Consider the following 21,895-nt stretch of genomic DNA (forward strand, 5'->3'; position numbering starts at 1 on the left):
TTCAATTCTCTTGGATATATACCACCTAGGATTGGAATTGCTGGGTCTTGTAGTAATTCTTTAATTTGTTTTCATTCTGAGTTTATTAACATTCCATCCAATTGAACTAAAATAACACATTGACTCCAACATTGGCAAGACACTGTGCTAATGCTGAAATAAAACTGAATTAAATGCTTACATCATAATTCTTATTATGTCAATAGAAATGTTAATAACTATTTTCCTTTACAAGCTAATTGTACTACATGTGGATTTCTTTCCTCCAGAAAAGTTATTTCTGTAAGATCAGCAAGGATTGCTAATCTTGGGTTTTTAATAAACCATGGTTATACAGTTAATATTTCTATATAAAAGCATTAAGAGTCTGAAGCATCAAAAAACAATGTTTAAAGATAAATCTTCATGTTCATTATCCCTTTTATAACTATGCTTTAGTCATATATTCTGGTGTGTGTAAGATTTTGGTTAGCTCATCAACCTTCCAACCAGTCTTTAACTTCGCTGAAGGTTAACATCCTGAGGTGGAGCTACAAATTAACCAAGGGTGAGGATTCTGAGATGAGCTGGGGCGAGCGGGGTGGGCCTCAAGTGCTTTAGCTTCTCACAGAAAGTTCCCTTTAAATATCTCATGGAGATCTGCCCTGAATTTCAGGCTTTACCACTCTTTAAAGAGAAGCCTTGGCCGGGCGCGGTGGCTCACGCCTGTAATCCTAGCACTCTGGGAGGCCGAGGCGGGTGAATCACTCAAGGTCAGGAGTTCGAGACCAGCCTGAGCAAGAGTGAGACCCCCGTCTCTACTAAAAAATAGAAAGAAATTATCTGGCCAACTAAAAATATATATATAGAAAAAATTAGCCGGGCATGGTGGCGCATGACTATAGTCCCAGCTACTCATGAGGCTGAGGCAGGAGGATCGCTTAAGCCCAGGAGTTTGAGGTTGGTGTGAGCTAGGCTGATGCCACAGCACTCTAGCCTGGGCAACAGAGCTCGACTCTGTCTCAAAAAAAAAAAAAAAAAAGAAAAGCCTTGAGGGCAACAGAAGCCATACGGGCCGGAATGTCCTGGTGAAGCCATTTTGCTTCAACCTGTTTAAGACAGAAAATCTAAATCAGAAGATTCTGGTGGCATCAGGGAAGGCTCCAGGTGGCCCAAAGCTTCCGATCCACTAATCTTTTCAGAGAAAAGAGAAACACAGACACAAGGCACACCATTTGTTTCTTTATGACGAAATGTAGTCTGATCACTTTGTCAGGAAAAAAATCTGTCAAAACTAAATAGCTTCTGTATTTTTTTCACTTACAGATTTCTGAATTACAGTGATCTACACTCAATGAAACAACCACCTTATACAGTTGCCCCTTGGTACCTGTAGGGGACTGGTTCTAGGACCCCCCTCAGATACTGGTATCTCAGGATGCTGAAGTTTCTGATATAAAATGATGTAATTTTTGCATATGACTTGGCACATCCTCCTGTGTAGTTATTTGTTGGGTTTTTTTATTTGCAATTAGCCAAATTGTAGAAGACCTCATATATACTTTAAATCATCTCTGAATTACTTATAATACCTAATACAATGTAAATGCTATGTAAATGGTTATTATACTGTATTGTTTTTGTTTTGAGACAGTCTCACTGTGTCACCCCAGGTGGAGCACATCATAGCTCACTGCAACCTCAAACTGCTCGGCTCAAGCATCCTCCTGCCTCAGCCTCCAGAATAGCTGGGACTACAGACTGGCGCCACCATGCCTGGCTAATTTTTTTTTATTTTTGATAGAGATGGGCTCTTGCACTTGCTCAAGCTGGTCTCAAACTCCTGAGCTCAAATGATCCTCCCTCCTTGGCCCCCCAGAGTGCTAGGATCATAGGTATGAGCCACTGCACCCAGTCTGTATTGTTTTTTTTATTTGTATTGCTTTTCATTGTTGTATTTTTTATTGTTTTTTAAAAATATTTTCAATCTGCAATTAATTGAATGCATGAGTGCAGAACCTACAGATACAGAGGGCTGACTGTATATGACATTAAACATCTACAGACTTGAAACATAATCTTTGTTAAATTAAATACGTTATCTATGAAATTACTTCAGATGATGTAAATGGTGGTACATAGTTTCATTATTTTCAAACAGAGCAAAATGCAGTATACAATATTCAAGTAAAATTCACTGTGATTTATACACATATTATCTCTGCATCTTTCTGAAAGTCAAAGAGGTCTTTAAGAATGACATGAAAAGACAGGTCGCTAGAACTGTGTGGTCTCACTTCTTAAAAAATCTGACAAACCAGATTCAGTCCAGTCATACAGCATTGGTATGAACGTATTTCCAAAATTTGACATTTTTACATTTCAGTTATTTATTTGATGTAAATAATTGCATATAAAGTCAATAACTGCAAGGTAAGATTAACATCTTTATAATAATGTAAAACATTAAATTAAAAAATCAACCAAGGAAATCCACCCACAATATGAATGCGTATCATTGTTGACAGCAGGGCAGGTGTGTTGCACTGGTCCATGACCGTGGCTTTTGGAAGGTGTATGAAGGAGCTTTAACCCTACAAATCCAAAAACTTCACCATCTACTTTGGGCCTGCCCACTGCCCAAACTGGAAGCAAATTGTTCTTAATATGTAAGGGTAAGTTTTACGGGTTAGCCTCAGAGCTTTATTTTTTTCCTAATTCACTGCTGAGAGCTCCTTGATTTGAGACAGGAGTGGGATGAGAATTCAGTATTTTAAACAGATTCCCTTTCACTGTTTGATAATCAGTAAATATTTACTGAGCATATACTAAGCACCTATTCTGTGTCTAGCAGTGCTTTTTTAAAACCCTAGGTGTGGACTGGGATGTTGTCTTTGAAAAACAGTTACTAAAAAAGCTGCAGCTCTATGCTTAAAGGCTAATGTATATCTTTAAAGAGTATTTGTAACTGGGAGAACCCAGGTCCAACAGGCTTTTTCTTCACCCAGGTGGCTGCACCAGGTTTGCAGTAGGCAGGGTTAGCCACAGAGGTTTCCTCCCCTCCTTTACAATCCCTTATTGAAGTATATGCATCGCAGTCCAGAATGGGTCTCTCAGATGTTAGCTTCCAAGCTAGTCACAGACATGGAACTTTTCTGAGGAAACAGTACAACATAGGGATGTAGCAAACACCAAACAGAAGCCAACTAATACAACTCAAATAGGCACACTCATCCATGGGACCCTCTTCAAAAAGGCCTTTTCTAAAGTGTTCGTAATCAATGGAGGGGATGGCCATGCCAGGGGCTGCCACAAGAATCCTGGAGGTGACAACTTGTGTAACACCTTGGTTTGTAGCATTTGCTGATTCTCCCAAGCATTTCCCGTTTTCATCTGTGACAGGAATGCCAACTTTAAGTTCCCTTTGCCTCATTAATGGAATATTAATGCAATTAGCAGCAGCTACGGCAGCAGAGGGAACAGAACATCCTATCAGTGGTGAGACATGCTTGGTTAATGCATTAGGTCCTAGAGCTGTTGCTACAGCACCAGTTGTTGTGTAGACATGTAAGCTGTTCCCAGTTCATTTACAGTGAGGGGAACATCTCCATGTCTGTTGTTGTAATTGACAGCAGCATTGAAGGACTGGTTAATCCGTTGCCAGAAAACACAGCTGGCATAGTCCTATAAAATGTCATCGTACAACCTGTGATGGTCATGTTCATTGGAACCCGAGCTGACATTCTTCCCATCAAAATCTTCTTTTCACCAGTGTCAGGATGAAAAGCTGAATCCTGTAAGACCTGTAGGAACAATTCCTTGCCTGTAATCATTTACTTTTCTTGCATTCTCTAGTTGTTAATTTGTTAACAGAATATTCCTGGGGTCAGTTACAGTGAAGAAATGATTGATTCATCTAACGAAAGTACTTTGATCGCATCAAGCTTCCTTGGTGCTAGTGTTTGGTGGCAGTTGTCCAGACATTGTCCTGGGAGTTTAAAAGGCTCTCTCTGGCTGCTGTGTGGAAAGCAGACAGTGGGGAGGGGAGAGTGGAAGCAGGGAGAGCATGGTGAGGTTACTCCAGTAATGCAGGAGAGAGCTGGTGGTGGCTCAGGCCAGGGTGGCAGCGTGGAGGTAGAAAGAGGTGCTGGAGTTCTGCACATTCTGTTGATGGCACAAGTAGTTCTTGACTCTGCTTCCCCAGGCCACCACCTGCGCCACTTGCAAGTCTCAGTCATGCCGCCACCACCATCACCACCCATATATTTAATTTTTTGAGGAACTGTCAAACTGTTGGCTGTAGTGACTGACCATTTTACATTCCCACCAGTATGTACAGTGGTTTCACTTTCTCCACATCCTTGCCAATTCTTGTAATTTCAAGTTTTAAAAAAATTATTTTTCCTTTTTAGTTGATATATAATAATTGTACATGTTAATGGGATACTGATGCCCAGGTACAGTGGCTCACACCTGTAATCCTAGCACTCTGAGAGGCCGGGGTGGGAGCATCACTTGAGGCCAGGAGTCTGAGACCAGCCTGAGCAGAGCGAGACCGTGTATCTACAAAAAATAGAAAAATTAGCCGAGCATGGTGGCGCGTGCCTATAGCTGGCTATGTGGGAGGCTGAGGCAGGAGGATCGCTTGAGCCCAGGAGCTTGAGGTTGCTGTGAGCTAGCAAGATTCTGTCTCAAAAAATAAAAAAATAATAAATAATGAGATAGTGATATTTCAGTACACGTATACAATATGTAATGATCAAATGAGGGCAATTAGCATATCCACCACTTCAAACATTTATAATTTTATTTGCATTGTGAACATTCAAAATCCTCTCTTCTAGCTTTTTGAAAATATACACTAAATTATTGTCAACTGTATTCACCCAAATAGTGCTACAGAACGCTAGAACTTATTCCTCCCATCATTACTTTTATAGCCATCCTAGTGAATGTGAAGTGGTAATCTCATTGTGGTTTTGATTTGTATTTCCTTAATGGTGAGTGATGTTGAGCATCATTTCCTGTGCTGCTTGGCCATTTGTGTATCTTCTTTGGAGAAATGTCTCTTCAGGTTTTTTGCTCATTTTTAAATTGGGTTGTCTTTTTGTATGTGAGTTCTAAGAGTCCTTTATATATTATGGATACTAGACTCCTATTAGATCCGTGTTTTGCATATACTTCTCCCATTGTGTGTCTTTTCACTTTCTTCATAGTGTCCTTTGAAACACAACAGTTTTTAGTTTTGATGATTTCTAATTTACCTGTATTTTCTTTGTTGACTGTACTTTTGTTGTCTTATCTAAGAAACCATCGCCAAGTCCAAGGTCACAAAGGTTTATGTATGTTTTCTTCTAGTAGTTTTATAGTTTTCTCTCTTACATTTAGGTCTTTGGTCCAATTTTCATATATGGTGTGAGGTAGCAGTCCAGCTTCCTTCTACTGCATGTGAATATCCACTTGTTCCAGCTACATTTATTGAAAAGACGGTTCTTTCCTCATTGATTTGTTTTGGTATCCTTTTCAGAAATAAGTCGACAGTAAATGGGAAGGTCTATTTCTGATTCTCAGTTGATGTATATGTCTACCCTTACTCCAGTACTAGTTTTTCTTACTATTATTTTGTAGTATTAAAAACTTTTGAAATTGGAAAGTGTGAATCCTCTAACTTTATTCTTTTTCAAGGTTGTTTTGGTGATGGGGTTGTCAGTTTCTGCAAAGTCAGCTGGGATTCTGATATTGTGTAGACAACTGTAGATCATTTTGGGGGAGCACTGCCACCTTAAAAATATTAAGTATCCCCGTATGTGAACCTGGGATTTCTTTCCATTTATACAGATCCTCTTTAATTTCTTTCAATATGTTTTGTAGTTTTCAAAGTAAAGTTTTTAACATAGGTACACATATATATGCACACAATACACACATGAGCTCATATACACACACATACATATATTCATGCATACATGTAGAACTCCTTGAATAGCCTAGCTCAGAGGTAAGTGTTATATAAGTGTTACTGTTAACACTATTGCTATTAACCTTTTATAAGTCCTTAACACTTTGGGTGGAGGTAGATTAAAACAGGAAAATAGTTAACAAAAGTATTTAACATTTATTTGCAGCCTTTTTTATACAGGAAAGCTTAACGCTTCCACTTTATCCTTTAATAGAGATAACATGTAAAAAATACCTAGGAGATTGTAAAGTGTAAATAAGCAGGAAACTACATGTATAATGTAATCCTGTTTTTGTCAAATGTGTATCTATTTCTTAATTTATATGCAAGGGAAAAATCAGAAGGAAATGCATCAAAAGATTAACTGTTTATTTCTGGCTAGAAGGATTATGATGATTTACATTTTTTTTTTCAATTTTTCCTGTATTCTGTTTTGAACGTGTATACATAACATACATGAGAAAAGACTATTAATTAGAGTTACTGTTTTTAATAGTGTCGTAAGTATGCAGAAATATTAGACAACTGATTTACTTTATTCCTCTGAGCCTTTTTTCTTCATATAAAATGTGAATCATATTATCTGTCTTGCCACTTTATAAGCACATTGTAGTAAAGTTATAGAGAGTTTTAAAAAAATCTGTCTTTTGGAAATTGTAAAGCCCTGTGGAAATGTACAAAGGAGCACACATTGCTGTTCAGAAATCGTGAGAGATCATCTTTATCCCTAGCTAAAGCTTCAATAATAGTTATCAGGCAATTTCTAGGTTCATGGTGGTTTAATATCATTGATGGTCTACACTTTTAAGATATTTTAAGGATTTAATATTTATGTTCACAAATTTTTAAAGTACTGTTCTACTAATTTATTTGGATTTAAAAACAGTGTCTAATAGCATTATTCAAATAATTTTTCCACCAGGCATGGATGGGCAGAAGCCTTTGCAGGTATCAGAAGTTCACATATCAAATATATCTGCCCGCATGCGTGAGTATTTCTGATCTTCAGGCTTGTGATTCAGAGTCTGGAGAGAAATGATTGTGATAGCTTTATGCTTCCATAAAAGTACTTGAATATAATTAATGTTTATCTTTTAAATATTCAGTTTAAGAATAAAGATTAGTAGGTTTCCTAAAAACCAAAATGATCTCTTGGTTAAATTGAAATATTTGTTATCTTTTTTGTTGAGAAATTTAAAATATTGCTCTCTTGGAGGTTAATTGAACTTACAGCCAGAAAAATTATTTTGGATATACAAATATCTATAAAGTTCAAAAGATATCTGTGGGGTATCTCTGAAGGGAACTTACTAGTCAAATCTATGAGAAATCTTCATTATGTTGAAGAACACTCTTGGATTTTATCAACTGGAGGCAATGTGATGTACTGTGGAAAAATTACAGGTTTTGGAGTGTGATATATTTGATTTTGAATTGTTTGAAATGTTTGTGGAGTCAAAAAGAAATTAGTGGCTGGGTGTTAGTGGCTCATGCCTGTAATACTAGCATTCTGGGAGGCTGAGGCAGGAGGATTGCTTGAGGCCAGGAGTTTGAGCCCAGCCTGAGCTAGAGCAAGACCCTGTCTCTACAAAAAATAGAAAAAACTTAGCCAGGCATGGTGGCGCACTATAGTCCCACCTACTCAGGAGGCTGAGACAGGAGCATTGTTTGAGCCCAGGAGTTCGAGGTTGCAGTGAGCTATGATGACACCACAGTGAGATTCTCTCTCAAAAAAAAAAAAAGAGAGAGGAAAATATTAATAGTATTTAGATTTATTACTAAATATTATTTAATAGTAAATATTACTAAATAGTATTTAATACTATTTAGTATTAATAGTATTTAGTATTTCTGAGCAAACTCAGAAAATCATTAAAATTAGCAAGTTTTAGGTCAAATGGTTGCTGAGAAGCAGTAGTCATGGAGAAGACAGAGGGATTGAATACATGCTTAGTAGGTTAGTAATTCATCCTCAGAAGTGGTAGTAGCGTTAGAGTTGAGATAGATACATGAACATGAAAGAGGGAATGGTAAGAGGAAAACATTTCAGAAGATTAGATTCCTCCTCCTTTTTGTCCTGAAACAGAGGGTCTGTCTCATATCTGTAGGCTACAACTCAGTACTGTGGCTAGGGTTGCTGTGTCATCATCTATTAATTCTATTCTGCTCAAGCAAGAGACAGAATTCTTGATTATGTTGGAATTTCCACTATATTGTTATTTGTCCCAAGATTGAATTGCTTTAAAGCGATTTCTCATCTGGGGAAGTTTGTATTCCCAAAGAAATTCTGAAACTGTTTTGTAACCTCTAAGGTAGACTTATCTCATGAATCAGAAAGATAGTGGTAAGGTGTAGCTGCCGTGTATTTATTTTTCTTTCCTTTTTACCTAGCTAAATTCAGATTATCCAGCATATTTTTCATCACGGATTTGAATTGGGTATAATGGACACTTAGGCAAATTTTATATTTTCTTTATTTTTTTATAGGTCTCTTAACCAAGCAAGTATATAGCTGAGAACTGGAAAATAAGCAAAAATGTAATCTGAGCATATGGGAGTTGATGCTACAGTATCTGCGCAATAAATTGTTCATTGCCCTTATCTCTTTCCAGAGTTTCATATTTTATACATTTCCAATTGTCTTGGTTCCTGGTTTCCCTTCTCATGTCTGAGAAGTTGAAAGTATTATTAAGCAAGGGTGCTGAGAAAGGAAACGTTTTTTGTCATGCTTAGTCCTTTGCTGCTGCTGCTGCCTTCAGAACACATTTGGAGGGAATGCAGAAGAGGGTTCATATGTTAAGATTACGGCATATAGTTTTGTGTGGTTTCAGTCTGTTTTCGATTGATGGAATTTTTCAGTCTTTATGCTTTGTTATTCTTACTTTGCTGTTTTCTCTTTCTCATGTAGGCCAGTTAAGCCTGTTACATTAAATATGAATATGGCTATGCCTTCTTGGTAAGTAAGAATTTGCTTGTTCAGTAGGAACTTTATATTACTTAATCTTTTATCAGAAGTGCTTTTATTTTACAGCAGTTGTTAGTTATTTTTAAATTGCAAAGGTACATAATTAGCTTTAACTTTTACTTATTTAAGTTTTTATACTTTAGATCTGAGAGTAAATTTAAGGAGCTGTACACAGAGGTAGAGAAATAGAGAATGAGTGAATAGAAGGAATATGGGAAAGTGTCTCCACTGCTTGATAAACCCGTGTTGATTTCAGTCACCGGACATTTGGGTGATCCCTGCAGCATACGCTCCTGTTAAGCCGCAGCCTCTTCACCTTGCCAATTCCTTGCTTTCTTGGAGAGCTGGCTAGTTTTTAAGGAAATCCCTTCCCTCTCACCGCCCTCGAGATACTCTCACATTCCCTGTGTACTTTATGGGCAGGAATTAGAGTCAGTTTTTTGTTCCTATGTGCTACTTCCAGACTGTGACTTCTCCCACTGCTCTTTCAGCTCCCTGCCATTCGGTCTCTTAAAAAATGATGACGTTGACACCTGACTGATATTTTCCTTTCCACTCCAGCTCCTGCCACTGTTTTATCTTTTGGGTGACTGCAGGATCCAGTGTAAATGGCTCTTTCACAACCCTGACTGGCTTGTTACTTCCTTGACCTCGTCTTCCCCAGGCACCAGGGACTTTTTCGTTCTCTCAACTTTAGGCATCCACAGCCATGCCTGCCGCTTTGTCATCTGGAACTGCCCCACTTCTGAAGTCACTGAATTCAAACCTACTAAGCATAACAATTGTTCACCCTTTGAGTTTGCTTCCCTGTTCCCACCCTGTTTGTTCTTAGACCTCATTAAAGCTTCCATTCTTTTGTCTTCTTGTCCCTTCTGCTTTTCACATCCATCCCTAACCCACCCATGCACTTTCCTTTTTACCCACTTCAGATTCCTGGGCAATTTTTACAAGTTTCCGCCCACCTTGGCCTTTGGTTCTTTCATCTTCCCTAACTGTAAAATCTTTATCCTAGAACCACAGTTTCTCCCTAATACTGCCAGAGACCATAATGTAAGCATATAACCTGATAGAGAGTTAGAAAGGGCCAAAGGAAGGTTTCCCTTTGTTTCTGGACTGACGTATCTACAATGCATGATGAAAATGTTTTGTAGAATATGGATAAAAATCAGTTTCAATGCCTGTGTTCATTAGGCATGAGGTAGTACATGTAATAGTGACATGACAAAGAAAAGTTAACTGTTCCATTGGATTGGCTTCAGATGCAATAGAAGAAAAGAATAGCTGGAATTTATTACAAACTTTTCAGGATTGTGGGCTGAGATTCCTGCTGGAGTGTAAGATTAGACTAGGTAACTTCTTAGGTTGTTCTTACCCTAAAATGATTTGGTACTGTGACTTTTTAACTTAGAATTAGTATTAGTTGGAGTGAAAGGAACATACAGAATGTCAGATCACATATTTAAGTCAATTGTTGGGCTTCTGTAGACATTTTAATTTGAATTCCACATTCTAGAGAGTATCTCTAGCTAGCCACCCTTTTTATCCAAACTACCATGAATTTAGTAAAATATACTTACCAAGAATAAATTTTCTTAGAATCCAATGGTTCTTTTAAGATTTTGCCTTATTTTCCAGGTTTGATATTATTGGGCTTTCCCCAGATTCACAGGAGGATGAACCTGGAATTAAACATGCAGCAGAAAGTAGTAAGTACAGAAAAGTCCCATAAAGACAAAAGCATTCTTAAATGTTGTTAGTAGATTCAGCGGTCATATTGATACTGATTAAATATTACACATTTATCTCATCTCAGGAGCTACTGCTGTCTCCTTCCTTTCTGATCACACTCTAACTTGTTTGCCACGATGTCCATGTAGACTCACTTGACTATGGTTAGTGGAGGTGAGGTAGACGGGGACCGAGCCTCACCTCCGTCAGATACATAATAATTTTGCTTTGGACTGGTGCGGCAGCTCATGCCTGTAATCCTAGCAGTCTGAGAGGCTGAGGTGGGAGGATTGCTTGAGCCCAGGAGTTTGAGGTTGCTGTGAGCTAGGCTGATGCCATGGCACTCTAGCCTGGGTGACAGAGTGAGATCCTGTCTCAAAAAAAAAAAAAAAAAAAAAAAACAAAACATTGCTTTCATTTACATAAGCAAGTGGAATGTTTAATAGTTGTGGCCAGGGTCTTTTTTAAGAAGACTTGAAATAACAATGAAAATAATGATACAATGATAATAAACAATGAAAATATTATTAATGCATGGTTAGTTTTAGTGTGGTAACAATAATAAATACACTGATTGAGCACTTACTTAGCTTACAAGCTAGGTGTTTCTTATAAATCACCCCATCGAACACCCCCATGAAGTGTTAGCTCTACTTTGCACAATCTGCAAAGCCTGGTCTGTAGTTAATAGTTCCTTCTCCTTTGTGAACATGGTAATGTCATTTATTTTGTGGGTGAAAACATAACACTAACTTAGAGCCAGGCATAGTGGCTCGTGCCTGTAGTCCCAGCTACTTGGGAGGCTGAGGCAGGAGGGTTACGCAGGAGTTCAAGTCCAGCCTGGACAACATAGTAAGACCTGGTCTCTTAAAAAAAAAATTGTCAGAAAAAAATTAAAAAAACAAAAAACAGTGACTTACTGGGAGATATCTAGTAAGTTATCTAGATATCTATCTAGATTTCTAAAAATGCACTGAAGCATCCTTTTCATTTGCATGTATGTACTGAAATATTTACTAATCGAACCATGTGATGGCTGGGGTTGACTTGAGGATGATCTGGGTGGTGACTCCTGGCTGTGTGCGGGCACTGCTGAGACAGGCCTGGCTGTGAGTTGGTAATTGCAGAATTGAGCTAATGTGTGCATGGGAGTCATCACGTGGCTCTTTCTACTTTTACATTTGTTTGAAATTTTCTAAAATACGTTAAAACCCAAAACCAGCGAGATCCTTTTAATCTGTCTTTAAAAAAACTATTAAAATCTTTGATACAGGGAAAATACATTCAAAAGACATTGATATTTAGGAATGGATCATCAAAACGTAGATCAAAGCTAGAATCCTACAGCTAGGATTTTGTCTAAAAATAATAGATGACAAAAATAATAGTACGGGCGTGAGTGACCCGGTGGAAGATAGGGAGGGCGGACCCTGTGGAGAAGACAGGCAGGCCTGGGAGCCCCAGAAGGGAATAATCTGTCCTGAGCATAGAGGTGGCCTATGAAGTGCTCATTTCTTTCCGCTCTGAAGTGATGAATTATTGGGGAGAGTCAGGGTCAGACCCAGAGTGGAAAGAAAGGACCGAGAGGATGTGCTGCGGGACACAGGCGAGCGTGCTCAGGAGGTTGTCAGGAGTGCGTGGCGCCCTAGCCCGCGGGTAGAAGGTGACTGGAATTAGAACCCCCTACTCCACGATTGGATGCTGTCATTGTAGTTTGTGCAAACATCTTTAGCTTAGCCGGTTGGTTAAGGTTGGTTAACCGTGGAGAGTAAAACTGTGTGAAACCGAGGGAGGATGGGCCCCAGCGCTCCCTGGCTGGCAGCTCAGGCCCCGCCGCAGCCGCCCTCCTCTCCCTGGCAGCGCTGGGCTTTCTGCTCCTCCTGAGCCTTCTCTCCTGCCAGGGCCCTGCAGTCTCCCCTGAATAAACCCCTTATGCTTCTGCGCTGTCCCGTGCCCTAGTTAGAGGAGTACCCCTTGCTTTTCATACTGGTTATAACTAAGAACTAAACTTTGCATAAAACAAAAATAACCTTAATTTGGGCATTTGGTTTTTTGTAGTGTTTTAATAAAAGCAGGTTTTTGATTTTTCGATCAAAAAAGGTAATATGAAGTTGTAAATTTTGATCTTAAAAACGAAACTCTGCACATATGTAAAAAAATTAAAGGAGATAAATTTGTAAAAGGCACATTTATTCCAAAAACACAGGACTGATTATAAAGAAAAATTTTTATATGATATGTGTCAAAATATTTTGTAGAAACGAAAGTACTAATTTGAAATTTTTTCCCCATGATTTATTGGCTATAGGAAAAATTAATGCTGTGATTTTTTTTAATAGAATGAACAGTTCTAAACACTTAACTACATACAGTTTTAAAATGACAACTTTTAGGTGCAAATGCCTATAGTACCATAGATGAGCCAAAGGTGGGTAATAACCATATATTTTTAAAAATCCATCTCTTGATGAAAGAAACAATACAACGTATTTGACAAGAAATTTGAAGTTTTGGTTTAAGCAACACCTGCAAAATCTGAGAAATTCAATAATGCAAATACATTCCAATTTTGTATTGCAGTGGAATACTCCAAGTGTTTGGCTCATTTCTACCTTAAATATTGTCTGTGCTTTTCTATTATTAATTTTTTCTTGCTATAAATTGTATCAGTGGGCTTAACTTTGAAAGTATTGCTGATTAACTTTCATGTTGTTTTTAGTAAAGGCTTTGATAGATCAAGAAGTGAAGAATGGGATTCCTTCTAACAGAATTATTTTGGGAGGATTTTCTCAGGTAAGATAAAGTTTGGGTGGTATGTCAGTACCATCAGCATATTTATCTAGAAGTCTGTGGTTTCAGTCCTCTTTCTGTGGAGGAGTTTTCCATAGAAAATGGAAGATGTTATAAGGTCTTGACTGTTACACTTACCTTTAATGCTGGATTACATTTGAATGGACTGGAACTAATTAATTGCTACTTCATACACTCTTATGCTTTGTAGTTTTCTGTCTTTTTAGCAGTAGCCTGCATGTAAATATATTCCAGGTGTCTGGAATATATTTTCTCAAAATAATCGTAACACATATGTAATTAGGTTTCTAAGTTAACATATTTTCAGTTAAGCAGAATTCTACTAACACAGGGTAAGTCCCCTGTCCTAGGAGGAAACTACTGGTAGGAACAGAAAGGTAGAAGACAAGAGAGTGTGTTCCCATCTTTGTCATGTAAAATGGGTTTTAGATATAAATATGTCGTATTTATTTTTGGCATCTGTTTGCCTGTCTGTACTTTTTCTCCTTCCTTCTGTACTTTCTCCACAGACACAGCTTCTTCACAATTACCTTCTCTCTGTACTGCACCATATCACGTTTGCTGTGGACCCATCTCCAGAATGCTCTAGCTCCTAATCTCTAAATCTTCTAAATCAACTACTTTGTGTTCAGACTACCTTCATTAGGGAAATGTCAGAATTCTGGGATCATGTAGAAAATAGAATTCAATCGGAAGATATGTTGATACAATACAGTAAACAAAGGTGTTATTGAGGTGGTGTTTGTTGAAATTTATGGGTAATGTACATTGTAATACACACTGTGATGTAAACATAGGGACAAAAAATCTAATGATTGATTCAAAACAGGAAGTGCATATGGGAGTCTGTATATTTGATGTTCATTTATTATAGTGTACAGAAACCAACTCCTATTACCTTATGCAAGAAGGATTAAGCTGTCTAGAGCATCATATCAAGGAAAATGAGAATGAAAATGAAGCAAGGCCTCAGAAACTAGCTAGGACTTGGAAAGCCGGCAGGACTGTCTTTCCAGCTTTTGTCTCTGTTTCTCTGCCTTGGTTGCCTCTCCATCGACAGTGGGTCCTCTCGGCTATTGCAGCCCATAGGTTTTCCCTCTCTTGAGTTTACCTGTTACAGTTCCAGCCACACAAAAAGACCAGCAGTCACTGAATCCCAAGTCCGCATGCTGGGAGAAAGAGCATCACTGTCTGGGGTGAGAATGAATCTCATGTCCCCATGTGGTGCAGTGACCCATGGCACAGTCACAGTGATGGGACATCTGGGTGGCTGGCAGGAGTGTAGCTCCCAGAATGCGGGGTGTTGTGAGCTGGGAAGGCAGATACTCTAAAGTCCTTATTGTCTTGAATTCCTGTTTTAGAAAATAATGCCAATTTAAGATGATGTTGGATTTTAGGCCTAAAACTTTGCAGAAGAGAAAATAACTATAAATTCAGAATATTCCTAAGGCGCATTGTAACTGCAGCAGTTTACTGTGCTGTGAACTATGTCTCTACCCATGGGGGATCGGTGCGTATGTGTTCTTTGGTGTGAAGAACCATGTCCTTTAGGACACGTGGTGCGTGTATGTATTTCTACTGTTTGCCTGCTTTGGCTTTCATCACCCACCGAGTTTGATTTTTTTTAATGGATATTATTAACAACAAGAAATCTCGTGAGTTGCTGTTGTGTGTGTTCCACTGACTTTCCCTGCTTGTCTTTTCAGGGAGGAGCTTTGTCTTTATATACTGCCCTGACCACCCAGCAGAAGCTGGCGGGCGTGACTGCACTCAGCTGCTGGCTTCCACTTCAGGCTTCGTTCCAGGTAGCCTCCCTGGTGCGCGTAACATGAGCGTGCTGAGCTAGGAGGCAGCAGATAATGTTGTGGAGAGGGTCACCTTTTTTTTTTAAATCAATAAACTTTATTTTTTAGAGCGGCTTTAGTTTCACAACAATACTGAGCAGAAAATACAGAGCTCGCATGGACCCCGTCCCCACACAGGGACAGACAGCCTCTCCACTTTCCACATCCCCCGGCCCCGTCGCGCATTGGCTGTGATTGGTGAAGCTACACTGATACATCATAACCCCCCAAAGCTCATAGTTTACATCAGTCATCCTTTTTTAAAAAGAATTTCCTGAGGTGTTTTTTGATATAGAATCTTGCTGTGTGGCCTGGGCTAGAGTGCAGTGACGTCATCGTAGCTCACTTTAACCTCAAAATCCTGGCCTCAAGCGATCCTCCCGCCTCAGCCTCCCAAGGTGCTAGGCTTAGGGGCATGTCCTTAGACTTTTGTGATGTGTTACTAGGTTTTATCTGTGCATTATTCTCTTTATTGTGGATTACATAGTATGGAATAAGAAGTAAGCCTTACTGTCATAAACCTAATGTTTGCAGGGTTCGATACATTTTAGGATAGATAAGAAAATTAGGACTATTTTTTTCTCCTTTATTTTATTTTATTTTACTTTATTTCACAGTATTATGGGGGCACAGATGTTTTGGTTGCATAAATTGCTTTTGTACAGTTTGAGTCAAAGTTATAAGTGTGCCCATCACCCAGATAGTGTACATTATACACCCGTTAGGTGTGAATTTATCCTTCCCCTCCTCCCCCCCGACTTGATTTCCAGTGAATGTTATTTCCATATGTGCACATAAGTGTTGTTCGATTAGTTCCAATTTAATGGTGAGGACAGTAGTGTTTGTTTTTCTATTCTTGTGATACTTCACTTAGAAGAATGGTCTCCAGTTCCATCCAGGTTAATATAAGAGGTACTAGTTCACCATTTTGTTTTTTTTTTATGGCTGACTAGTACTCCATGGTATACATATACCATATTTTACTAATCCACTCATGTATTGATGGGCACTTGGGTTGTTTCCACATCTTTGCAATTGTGAATGGGTGCAGGTGTCTTTTTTATGAAATGTCCTTTTTTTCCTTTGGGTAAATACCCAGTAGTGGGATTGCTGGATCAAATGGTAGGTCACTTTTAGTTCTTTGAGGTGTCTCCATGTTACTTTCCATAGAGGTTGTACTAGTTTGCAGTCCCACCAACAGTGTATAAGTGTTCCTATCCCTCTGCATCCACACCAGCATTTGTTGTTTTGGAATTTTTTGATAAAAGCCATTCTCACTGTAGTTAGGTGATATCTCATTGTCGTTTGATTTGCATTTCCCTGATGATTTAGAGACACTCAGCAGTTTTTCATGTTTGTTGGCCATTAGTCTGTCTTCTTTTGAAAAGTTTCTGTTCATGTCTTTTGCCCACTTTTTAATGGGGTTGTTGGTTTTTTTCTTGCTGATTTACTTGAGTTCTTTGTAGATTCTGGTTCTTAGCCCTTTGTCAGATGTATAGCATGCAGATGGTTTCTCCCATTCTGTGGGTTTTCTATTTGCCCTATTGATTGTTTCCTTGGCTGTGCAGAAGCTTTTTAATTTGATCAGGTCTCATTTATTTATTTTTGTTGTTGCTGTGATTGCTTTTGGGGTCTTCTTCATAAATTCTTTGCCTAGACTGATGTCTATGAGTTTTTCCAACATTTTCTTCTAGAATTTTTATTTTTAACACATAGAAATAATTTAGGCCAGGTGTGTTGGCTCATGCTTGTAATCCCAGCACTTTGGGAGGCCAAGGGGGTAGGATCGCGTGAGGCTAGGAGTTTGAGACCCACCTGCGCAACACAGTGAGACTCCTTGTCTCTACAAAAAAATAAAAAAATAAAAAATTAGCCAGACACAGGGGTGGGTGCCTGTATTCGTACCTACTTCAAAGGCTGAGGCTGGAGGATTGTTTGAGCCTAGGAGTTTGAGGTTCTAGCGAGCCATGGTGATGCCACTGCACTGTAGCTCAGGCAACAGAGCAAGACCCTCTCTCATAAATGAATGAATGAAAGACCGGCATTATGCTCTATACATTTGAGTAAATAATACTATTTTGTTGTTGTTTTTTTTTGCAGGGTCCTATCAGTGGCGCTAACAGAGATATTTCTATTCTCCAGTGCCATGGAGATTCCGACCCTTTAGTTCCCATGACGTTTGGTTCTCTTACTGCTGAAAAACTAAAAACATTGGTAAATCCAGCTAATGTAACCTTTAAAACCTATCAAGGCATGATGCACAATTCATCTCACCAGGTGGGTGTCTGGAAGCACTGATCATAGCCATAGTCATAGCTTCTTTCATGTGATATGTTCAAGATAAACCACATTTGACTGCTTGGGGATTTAGAGTAGTTAATTAATGAATTCATATTGAATCATAGATTAATAGGTCATTAGATAAAAGTTTATTCTATTTAATTTAAATATCTGCTGATTAGGGCCGGGTGCAGTGGCTCACACCTGTAATCCTAGCACTCTGAGAGGCCGAGGCGGGCGGATTGTTTGAGGTCAGGAGTTTGAGACCAGCCTGAGCAAGAGTGAGACCCCGTCTCTACTAAAAATAGAAAGAAATTATATGGACAGCTAAAAATATATGTAGAAAAATTAGACGGGCATGGTGGTGCATGCCTGTACTGTAGTCCCATCTACTCAGGAGGCTGAGGCAGGAGGATCGCTTAAGCCCAGGAGTTTGAGGTTGCTGTGAGCTAGGCTGACGCCACGGCACTCACTCTAGCCTGGGCAACAGAGCGAGACTCTGTCTCAAAAAAAAAAAAAAAAAATCTGATTGCCTGTTACATATAAGCACTGTACATAATTTAAAGATAAATAATAAACATTCCCTTTTGTTAAAATTTAAGATAAATTAATTAAAATTAAAATGTAAGGCTGGGCGCGGTGGCTCACGCCTGTAATCCTAGCTTTCTGGGAGGCCGAGGCGGGTGGATCGCTCGAGGTCGGGAGTTCGAGACCAGCCTGAGCAAGACCCCGTCTCTACTAAAAATAGAAATAAATTATCTGGACAACTGAAAATATATATATAGAAAAAATTAGCCGGGCATGGTGACGCACACCTGTAGTCCCAGCTACTCGGGAGGCTGAGCCAGTAGCATCGCTTCAGCCGAGGAGTTTGAGGTTGCTGTGAGCTAGGCTGTCGCCACGGCACTCACTCTAGCCCAGGCAACAAAGTGAGACTCTGTCTCAAAAAAAAAAAAAAAAAAATGTAATAGGGGAGAAAGATGCATATCCAAGTAACTGTATGGAAAGCAGAATGTGATAGATACTAGAAGTTTTCAAAAAGTGCCCTGGAAAACTGAGAAGAGTGAAATTAATTTTATCTTAGGAGGCAATGAGATCATGATGAAAGAGCTAGATTTTGAAGGATGGTGGAATTTGGACAGCAAGGGTGCTGGACAGGAAAGCAAGCTGTCCAGTTTGCCTGGAGTCTTACAAAAAGCCGAGTGTCACAGTACAGAAGACACAGGGAGCAGAGAATCGATCGTAGAGAGCTTTTATGTTGTGCTGATGAGGCCTTGTTCTCTAGGCAACAGGAAGCCATTGATTTTCTTGATCCAAGTAATAGGTGGTCTGATCTATATTCTGGAGACAGGTGAGGCAGAATTGAGTAGGATTTAGAGATTAATTCTATGGGGTAGGAAAGAAGGAAGTATCAAAGTGGTCTCGGATTTCTAGCTCAGATGAGTAAGAGGATGCTATCATAATTAGGTACAAGGAATGGTTCTGGAGCAAAGGAAGGAGATAATACTGAGTTTAGTAATGTATTGAGATTGACATACCCCCATGATATCAAAATAGGATGTTGGCAATACTTGTCTGAAGCTTAAGCGTATAAGTGGAGATTTGGAATAATTACTAATGTTGGCACAGGAGGCTGAAACGAGAGGATCACTTAAGCCTGGGAGTTCAAATCCAGCCTGGGCAACATAGCGGGACCATGTCTCTAAGAAATAAAACATTACCTTGGGAGAACATCATGAGAAAAAAACCTGAAGGATAGAACTTTGGGGATACATTAAGATTTAGACTAAGAAGGAGAGAAGTTAGGTGTTGAGAGCATGGGAGGAGAGAATTTCAGAGTGGGAAGGAGCAATGTCATGTGTTTTGGAGAAGGAGTAAGGAGAAATAGGCCAGGAAGAAACTATTGAATGTTAAGCCACCCATAACCTCGATGTTTGGGGAGGTAGTGCCAAACTGTAGTGGACTGTGAAGTGGATAGGGAAAGGAAGAAGTAGAGGTAGTGTGTATAGACCTTTTGAAAGGATTTTGATAAAGCGGGAGAAGAGTAGGAAGTCTCTTTTAAAAAAATTTGTTTTTTTAATTTAAATAGATTTTAAGGGGTACAAGTGTTTTTTTGTTACATGGCTAAATTGCATAGTGGCGAAGTCTAGGCTTTTAACAGAGCTTCCTAAAGGCTCTGTACACGAGTCTTTGTGTAGTCATACTGGAGGCACTGGACTGAGTGAGCAGGAACAGAATGTGAGGAGAGAGGACGGCAGGAGGTGGTGTCACAGGAAACTGTTGAGGACTTCCGAGTGTTGTGCAATAGAACACTTTCGTGCTGTGGCTCTTTTCTGAGTCACTGAACTACAAGGTCGAAGGCTGGCCGCATTCCTGAGTTTTGGAACTGTGAGGCGAAAGCCTTGAAATACAAGAGCTGATAACAGAAAGTGGGTTTCAGGGAGGTGAGAAAACTGAGCCAAGTGCAGGAGGCTTCTAGGAGAAAGTTTCTTCTATGATAGATCTTTGGGATATTAATGTTCATACATTTCCAGGTACATTTTAGGTACACGCTCTCTCAAATGGTTGCTTGGATGTTATTCCTTATAAAAAACGCACAATCCTTTATGCTAGAGATTTAGTGTTTCATTTGAATGAGGGAATGATAAAAGCTAGGCTTTTTCACTGGTATTTAGTTGTCAGTTGTACATTTACTGAGACTTCTTGGTATAGGTTCTGTCACTTCTAAATCTCCCTGTGTCCCAGTGTTTTAAGTATAGGAAAATGCAGACCATTTCCATGGAACTAGAGAGTAGATGGAAGATATCATTTCAATGTATAATAATAATGTCATCATAGGAAGTGTTCTGAGATTTCTCTGACTCATTTCTTTTTAAATGTCTTTATTTAATTGTAGTATTAAAAATACGGTTTCACCTTCCCTGTGTATACCATGGATTTGGTTAGTGGCATTTTAGTGGGAATCTAATTTCTGATTTATATAACTGTTTACTAAGCCACTTTATTCTAAACAGGAAATGATGGATGTCAAGCAATTCATTGACCAGCTCCTACCTCCAATCGATTGACATCACTAAGAGGCCTTGGTAGAAGTACACCAGCATCATTGTAATAGAGTATAAACCTTTTCCCGTGCCCAATCTCCAAACTTCTAATGTTTGCAGTGTTAAAATGTTTTGCAAATACATGCCAGTGACACAGACTAAATAATGTCTCCTCATGGGAAATTTATGATCTTTTAAATTTCTATACATGTATTCTTATAATATGATCCAAAATATTACTAGTATTAAGGTGAAGCAGCCAGCTTCTTCTTTCTCAAATGTAATTCAGCAAAGTAAAAAATACTACAGCCAGATTTTTTATTACATCATTTGAAAACTACTAGTATGTTTAATGAAAATTTGTTCAGGTATAAACAAGCAATTAAGATATAAATGATTTATGTGTGCTGTGACTTAGTCTATGGATTAATTCCAAAATTGCTTAGTCACCATGCAGTGTCTGCATTTTTATATGTGTATTCCCATATACTTAATGATTGTAATACACAGTAAGAATGAGGTGGTATTACATTATCCCTAATAATAGGGATGATGCTTTTTAATGTCAGTGAAGAGTAATATGGCTCTCTTCAATCAGTGGCCCTTTTATTTTGGGACCAGGCTTTTCTTTTCCTTAATATTATTTCTATTTAATATTCTTTTCTCCTCTCAAGAAAAAGAAATGTTTCTTTCTTTATTGTACTTCATAGCAGACCAAATATTGCCTCCCTGCCATAGACATCTACTGTCGATACATGCTGTAATCTCACATTCTGAATCACAGATATAAGGTATTAAAATCTATACTTTATAAAGAAACCAGACATTACTTAAAACTTTCTGCACTACTTATTTCAAATAGCTATACCTTATTCCAAATTTAAACCTATTTAGTTAATAGATAATTCAATCCCAGTAATAGGAATAATTCTGTGGTTTTATTTTTTCTGTAAGCAACTGAAAGAATAATTATATTCTGTGTGTTCTGCAGTATTTAAGACTGATCTTAAAAACTGATTTTTAAGATGATTTTGCCGGGTGCGGTGGCTCATGCCTGTAATTCTAGCACTTGGGAGGCTGAGGCGGGTGGATCGCTGGAGGTCAGGAGTTTGAGACCAGCCTGAGCAAGAGTGAGACCCTGTCTCTACTAAAAATAGAAAGAGATGATCTGGCCAACTAAAAATATATATAGAAAAAATTAGCTGGGCATGGTGGCGCATGCCTGTAGTCCCAGCTACTTGGGAAGCTGAGGCAGGAGGATTGCTTAAGCCCAGGAGTTTGAGGT

The 21,895-nt window shown here is 38.8% G+C and overlaps 1 protein-coding gene and 1 pseudogene across 1 annotated transcript in view; one reads left to right on the forward strand and one right to left on the reverse strand.

The window, feature by feature from the left end:
• LYPLA1 (lysophospholipase 1) overlaps positions 1–21,276 on the forward strand; it is a 33,097-nt gene extending 11,821 nt beyond the window's left edge. The window contains exons 3-9 of the mRNA XM_045560997.1: positions 6,861–6,926; positions 8,847–8,894; positions 10,539–10,609; positions 13,351–13,424; positions 15,149–15,247; positions 17,387–17,563; positions 20,581–21,276. Coding sequence (XP_045416953.1) covers positions 6,861–6,926; positions 8,847–8,894; positions 10,539–10,609; positions 13,351–13,424; positions 15,149–15,247; positions 17,387–17,563; positions 20,581–20,634 — 589 coding nt within the window. The 3' untranslated portion in view covers positions 20,635–21,276. The remainder of the gene's footprint in view (positions 1–6,860; positions 6,927–8,846; positions 8,895–10,538; positions 10,610–13,350; positions 13,425–15,148; positions 15,248–17,386; positions 17,564–20,580) is intronic.
• LOC123644733 lies at positions 3,045–3,812 on the reverse strand (annotated as a pseudogene).
• Positions 21,277–21,895: the final 619 nt, after the last annotated feature.

This window comes from Lemur catta, chromosome 9, assembly GCF_020740605.2.
Source record: "Lemur catta isolate mLemCat1 chromosome 9, mLemCat1.pri, whole genome shotgun sequence".
NCBI lineage: Eukaryota > Metazoa > Chordata > Mammalia > Primates > Lemuridae > Lemur > Lemur catta.